Source organism: Sinocyclocheilus anshuiensis, unplaced genomic scaffold (genome assembly GCF_001515605.1).
Source record: "Sinocyclocheilus anshuiensis isolate Anshui unplaced genomic scaffold, SAMN03320099.WGS_v1.1 scaffold2166, whole genome shotgun sequence".
Lineage (NCBI taxonomy): Eukaryota > Metazoa > Chordata > Actinopteri > Cypriniformes > Cyprinidae > Sinocyclocheilus > Sinocyclocheilus anshuiensis.
This window is the reverse complement of record NW_015557079.1, coordinates 258,562-265,747: the sequence shown is the minus strand read 5'-3', so window position 1 is coordinate 265,747 and position 7,186 is coordinate 258,562. Positions and strand designations below refer to the sequence as shown.

The 7,186-nt window shown below is 38.3% G+C and overlaps 1 protein-coding gene across 4 annotated transcripts in view; it reads left to right on the top strand.

Annotated features, from left to right (window-relative positions):
- The window catches only part of LOC107676868 (activating transcription factor 7-interacting protein 1-like), a 59,587-nt gene that overhangs the window by 26,435 nt on the left and 25,966 nt on the right, over positions 1 to 7,186 (top strand). Inside the window, exon 1 of one of the 4 annotated variants that reach the window (XM_016471588.1) lies at positions 6,999 to 7,028. The exons of the other annotated variants lie outside the window; for them this stretch is intronic. Coding sequence (XP_016327074.1) covers positions 7,020 to 7,028 — 9 coding nt within the window. The 5' untranslated portion in view covers positions 6,999 to 7,019. Of the gene's footprint in view, positions 1 to 6,998; positions 7,029 to 7,186 lie in introns of those variants that run through there. 4 annotated transcript variants of the gene reach the window in all.

Sequence of the window (7,186 nt, the reverse complement as noted above, 5' to 3'; positions counted from 1 at the left end):
GCGTTGCTAGCCGTGCTATGTAGCTGCACGACTCAGTCGTCGCTTCAGTCGAAGTAACCTGAGAATTCTGTGGCAAACGCCCGCTTATATAACCAGATGCCCCGCCCATTCTGGCGGGCTTTGTCGTCATAGGCTCGTACAGCTCTGCTGCCTAGCCATTGGTTCGTTTTTAATACACTGCACGAACCAATGGCCATGCAGTTTCACTGCGTGAATGAAAAAAGGCTTCAGTTCAGGAGAAAAAAGGCTTTTCCCCATATGCGTCTTGCAAGACGCAGTACTCGTTCCTGTATCTCAGGGAACCGAGGTTACGTTAGTAACAGAGTACGTTTTCTTCGGTAAACCCAGAGTTTCTTTCGGTCTCCTCCCCCTTTTTACGGCGCAAGCGATGTTTAAATACTTCATTCATTCATGCACGCTGCAAAAATGCTTTTCTTACTAAGTATTTTTTTATTATTTCAAGTACAAATATCTAAAAATTCTTTAATCAAGATGGATTTTCTATATAAGACATTTAGTCTTGTTTCCTGGGGGATCTAAATTAAGTGCATTTTACTTAAGTAAAATTATCTGCCAGTGTGGTAATAAAAATAAAAATATTCTTAATGCAAATGGAAAATGATTATTCGGATTCCAATGTCACACAAGGTTAAATACCATGCGGGTGAATAATGGCTTCAGTGGTGTAGGCAGTAACGCGTTGGGCGCGCAGATGTAGCTTGTGACGCGATTGAGCGGGTTCGAGTGCGGCTTTTGCCTAGCTTGTTCTTCTCACTTTTCCCATCACATATCACATTAGAATTTACTTTCAATAAAATTGAAGAAAATGTTCTAAAAGTGGAAGTAAAGTGCCGAGTGATTAATAATGAGAAGTATTTATAATTTTAATAAATATAATAATTTACACTGTTATTATTGCATCCTTTTAATGTACAACAATACTGAGGTGCAAATAGTATGTCCGCCAGTATAAAGTATAAATAGCATCTAATTATTATTTACACTTATTGCAAAGAACTGCTACTTACATGGTAAATAGAATATATCACTATTTTCACTAAGTGTAAATAGCATCTAGAGCTATTTTCACTTAGCCTACTGTAAATAGGATCTATCGCTAAGTATGCTAATTCCACTTTAGTGTAAATAGCCGCTGCCGTATTTTTCTTACCCTATTGGCAGATAATTTGTAAAATAAGAAAAACGCACTTAAATTATTATTATTTTATTTATTTTATGCCCGTGGGATACCATGAAAATGAATAGTCTATTAGTTCAATAACCTACCGTTCTGCCAGTTTTCACCTGTGATATTATAACAGTGATAAGAATTAAACTTGTATTGACTTAAGTATGCAGACGTCTTTTTGTCGGGTGCTGTTGCCATGGTGAATCGTAATATCGGAGCGCCATTGATCATGGCTTTTCATAGTCGTGGTGCACGCGCTAAACTCAGAGTCAACCTACTCATAGTCGAGTGAACTAACTCAATTCAGCTGTTCTGAAACCGAAAACTTAGCGTTTCCCAACTCCGAGTTCAAGTTTTAAAGGGGTCATATGATGCGATTTCAATTTTTCCTTTCTCTTTGGAGTGTTACAAGCTCTTGGTGCATAAAGAAGATCTGTAAAGTTGCTACACCCATTTCACGCTTGAAGCTTTACCTGATTGAATTATGTTTTTATGTTTAATTTTTTTTCTGCTGCCACATTTTTTTTCTTTTTTTGCCCGTGGGATACCATGAAAATGAATATAAGTTCAATAAATTACCTTTCTGCCAGTTTTCACCGTTGATAACATTGATTTAGAGCTAAAATGACATGCCGTAGTATGCGGAAGTCTTTTTGTCGGGTGCTGTTGCCATGGTGAATCGTAATTTCGGAGCGCCATTGATCATGGCTTTTCATAGTCGTGGTGCACGCGCTAAACTCAGAGTCAACCTACTCATAGTCGAGTGAACTAACTCAATTCAGCTGTTCTGAAACCGAAAACTTAGCGTTTCCCAACTCCGAGTTCAAGTTTTAAAGGGGTCATATGATGCGATTTTTTCTCCGATCACAAATGCAGACATGGTTTTATGTTTACGCGGCGCGATGCAACGCAACGTAAAAAGACAGTATAACTCATTATAATCTGTAATTATGTCCCCACTGGATGCAACAAATGCCTCGTTTATAATGGGTTTTAATGTTTTTGTCTCGTCGCTCCGGCCGGGACATGAAATCACAGTATAGTAAGGGGCGTAACATTTCCGTCACACGCTTGAGGTATTCAGCCAATCACAATGCACTGGATAGCAGGCCAATCACAGCACACCTCGCTTTTCAGACCGATGAGCGTTTCAGAAAGGCGGGGCATAGAGGAGAAACAATAATGTACAGTATGTGGAAAATAATGTGTTTTTTTAACCTTAAACCACATAAACACATTACATTACACCAAATATACAAAATAATGTTCTTTTTAGCAACATCATATGACCCCTTTAACTCAGAGTTGTTTGAACCTCCTTATTGAAACGGGCCCCAGGAGTGCCTTGTCCACACACAGCTTCGGCTAACGATGCTATGGCAAAAAAATCGGCCAAACATATCAGTCAAAAAAATCGGCATCATATATCGGCCATCGGCTGCCCTGATTTCTAAATATCAGTATCAGCCTGAGAAAAACCCATATCGGTCGACCTCTAATGATTAGCCGATTAATCGGTCTAACAATCGTTAGATTAATCGACTACCAAAATAATTATTTGTTGCTGTTCTAGTTTACACTAATGTCTGCTTTAGCACCCCTTGTGGCAACACTGTAATGCAATGCGTACTTGCGCAACAGCATTTTTGCTCTGCAACAACTCACAAAATGCAGTTGCATCTTAATTCAGTCTTTTTTGATTATATTTGCTCTGTCTTTTTGTCCTATATTTGTCCGGTGAGCATTTTTGCTCTGCAACAACTCACAAAATGCAGTTGCATCTTAATTCAGTCTTTTTTGATTATATTTGCTCTGTCTTTTTGTCCTTATTTCGGTGAGCTTCACGTTAAATTGCTGTCAGAATGAGGCTTCAGAATACAAGATGGAAAAGGAGAGGCAGTTGAATCTGTCAAGCTGTTTTCATTCTTAATTAGTGAGCAAGCTTTCAGCAACAACAGTCAGTAGTTCTTTAGAGGATGAAGAGGCAGAAAAAAACAACATCAGATTAGGTTGTGGGATGAACCAGCTTCAGTCTTTGAAAAACACTGTGCCTTGTCTTGAAGTGGTGTAACCTTGATGGTGGAACGGTATTAATTATTATTATATATTTTTAAAAGAAACAAAAACCCACAGATGACCTTGACCTGAGAATAAATAAATGTGCTAGATTAATTAAGTCTGTGGATTAAATTACACAATCTTTGAGATCAAGACACTTTGTATGTTTTGTTTCTTCACTCTTAATTCACAGAAACACTGCAGTTGCTACTGTTGGCCTTGCTAGAAGCTGAGCTGGTGGCCATTTTGTGTTATTGCAGTGCAAAGTCTGAAATGGCAGAATGGGGGAGGGGCTTTTTAAAGAGAAATGGCTGAAGTCTGGCTCTGAGTGGTAGCTGCAGTATGCATGCTGTGCCGTGTTTGGATCTAGTCATTCTATTGGAATTTTAGGCTCTAGATAATGAAATATGTTCCATTTCATGTACCTGTTTTAAAATGTTGTGGGTTTTCACAGTAATAGCGTGTTATTGCTCAGAAAATGAGAAGAATTGATCATTGTAAAATTTGTCACATTTTATAATTACATTTTAATATGGTAGATCAGATAGTTGGTTAGTTTTTGCATATTTTACCAGAAACCTTCAAACTCTGGCCGATACACGAGGGCTCAGGGACAGCCAGTAAATGAACTAGTCTAAACTGGTTTCAGCCAGTGTCTGCCAGTCATATCTGTGAGTAGCTGGCTGAGCATACAGTAGCGTGGAAAAATGATAGCTGTTTTCTTGTACATTGTTGATGATTTTTTTTTTTTAGATTGTAAACTATTTAACCTAAGTTTTAATATATCTTGGATTTTATCTTTGTCATGGTTTAGCTCCAAATGCTTCTGCTCCCCTGAAATCTAGAAAATGGTATATTCCACTTCTTCGTAGTTGTCTTCGGTCTCAGTCAGGACTGGGGTGGGGTGGGGGTTTGGTTGTTAGCAGCAGATTTAATTTCAGCTATGTCTCTAGGCAATTTTTATTATACGCAGTTTTAGAAATCTGTATTGAATTCTAAGATTTTAACACTAAAAAATGAACAAAATTGCATTTTTTGTAATGCACTAGGAAATATCGAAGCACTTACATTACATGTATATTTATTCATTCAACAGGTACTTTTAGTGAGAGCAGCTTATATTGGCCTAAATAACCAAATTAAAAAAATAGACTTAATTATCGTAATATTTATTTAAAGAATAGTACACAGGTACAGCAATATTAAACGTATGAAGCTAAAGCTAGTGCATGGGGAATAGAGACATTATTATTCTCCATAACCTAAAAAACGTCATAATTCTGGCCTCAATAGTTGTTTCCTAATTTAGCAGCAGCTTTGATCTTGTAAGTGTATGCAATTTCATTTTACACCCTGATGATATACAACATTTTATTAATTGTTCCTGATCATAACTGCAATATATTAAGTCCATGTTTTATTTTATTTTCAAGTGACAAAGGCACTCGTAACAACTCACTTAAAGTAATAGCTGCTGTTAACCTCAAATATAGAAATGATAAAATAACACCTTTTTAAATATTTATTTAACGAGCAATGTTTGGTCATGCAGTTCTATGTAAAATGAGGAGTGCCTATGCATGTTTTTTTCCTCTGCCATCATTCAATTTAGACTGCAAGCTCATAGCTAGGTAAAAAAAAAATCCTTTGTAGTGCTGTAGATTCAGCAGAGGTGCATTGTTGTTTCTGATTAGCAGTGTAGAAAACACTGTGGCTACCTGTGCAGGGTAAAGCATGCATGTGAGCATTCATCCAGAAAGGTAGCCAAAAATATCAAACCGCTGGATGCATTGCACGCTTATTGTTACATGGAGAATTGCTTTGCTAATGTATTAGCATTTGGGAAGAGCTTGATTTTTGACTTCTTTAGCATTTTTGCATAGTCTGTCTGAGTTAATAGTCCGAGTTAAGAGAATGTGTTTATATTCACAGTAAGATTTTGTAGCGTTCCAACGGCCTGGATGCTAATGGTGGAGATTTTAAATAGCTGTCATGTTCGTTCTTCCATTTAAAGGAAGTTATGTGTCACCACACCCCTTTTTAAATAATAGTACAATCCGTGCCTGTCCTTCTGCCATTTTGACTGTGCTCATTCTGGAGCAGTGGGGGAGGGGTGAGTGTTCTCACTTCCATGATTTTTACCCTCACTAATATTTAAGTACTTATCTTATACTTAATTTGTGTTTTCGTACTTGGAAACACAACAGTTTGGTTAAACATGTAGAGGTCTTGCAGGCTATTCTGATCACTGACAGTTTATTGTGTCAGTCTGGTTTTGCAGGATACAGTAGGGGTCCCGAGGATTTTGTTTATTGGTGTAGAAGGCAACATGTTTTAAAGACGCCTCTGCAAACATGGTAGAGTCCAAGCTATGCTCCCCTCCCCCTTCCATGTACTCTTTGTGTGCTCCTTAAGGTAGACATGCTTGAGTTCTCTCACGACTAATCATGAGCTACTCTTGAGAACCTGAGAGCTGCTGCATTACTGACTCGTGCATATATTCGTTAAAGGTGAGGGGCACTAATTAGAGAAGATGCTGATCACCTCAATGCTAATTGGCAGATATGTTGGACCTCTGAGTAAGTGGACCCCAGATGGAAATGACAAGTAGTTGACACCTGTTTGGAACTCAGGCAGTTGCAACGTCCAAATTAGCAGTGTCTCCCCCTCTCAGTCCTTATAATGGTATGTTCCAAACTCTCCCAGTAATTTTCCATTGTCTGCTCTGCTGAATAGCAAGAGGGTGGAGCTACACTGCAGTGTGACTGTGCTCTAGAACTAATTTCAGCTAGTTTGATATTTTGAGACCTGATTTATATTGGAACGGTTCTCAGTTTCAATTCTGTTTCACAGCATTTAGTAAGAAAAAAAGTAGAACCTGAAAAAAATTAATGAATTAAAGTTTTTATTTTCTTTGTAACACTTTTTTTTTTTTTTTTATCTCTTGCGGTTAGGTTTATGCACACAGTACTACTAGTTTTTCAGTGCAAAGTTTGCTAGTGTATTTATTGATAGAAATTAGTAGAATTAAATAGTAGCACCCCTGTAAAATCCATGGTACAGCCCTAGCCCTGCCCCTCCCCCACATCTGCTCAGTTTTACTGCTAGGCTCTTGATCGCACAGAGGCTAGTCACGTTTGAAGATTTCTACTCCAAGCAGAAGGTGGCTTGCATTTGAGGATAGCAGTGTAAGCTCCCAGCTCTCTGTCTTCCTGTCCATGTTTGTCTTCTCATTAGTTTCTTTTTGTGAAAGTATTTATATAACAATACAAAATATATTAAATTAACTAAATGTAATATTAACGCAGTGAGTGGGGTGCTTGTGGTTTACTTGGCATTAGCGTGAAAGTGTTAGCCACGTTTAGCTATGTTATGACTTTGCTAGCATCTACTGAAAGCAGTAGATTGGTTTTTAATCAATTGATTTTGGAAGATGTGTTTCAGGTGTACTTAATCTTACTTCTGGAGAGTTTAATTTCAGCAGCGGTTCGGTCCAACCCCCCTTAGCACACCTGCTGGTAATTTACAAGATCCTGAGGTCCTTGATTAGCTGCCTTGTGTGCTTGTTTAGAGGCCGAAATAAACTCTAGTCTACTCAAAGGATTGAGTGTAATTGAGTAGGGGTGCTCCGATTGATCGGCTACCGATCACTATCGGCCGATAATCACGTTGGGATGATTGATCGGCGTTCTCTAAAAGGCCGATCTCAAGCTGATGACGCTGCTGTGAGAGGTTTGGCAAGTCTCTGTCCAGCGCGGGTGAAATAATTATAATGCTGAAGGTGAGGTACTCACCTTCGTATTTCTTCATTAAATAACTTATAAAGTAATTTGAAAACCTTTTGTGAGACGTAATTTCACAAACAACGTGAGTGAATCACTGCGCGCGCGCTCTCTCTCTCTCTCTCTCTCTCTCTCTCTCTCCCTTCCTCTCTCTCTT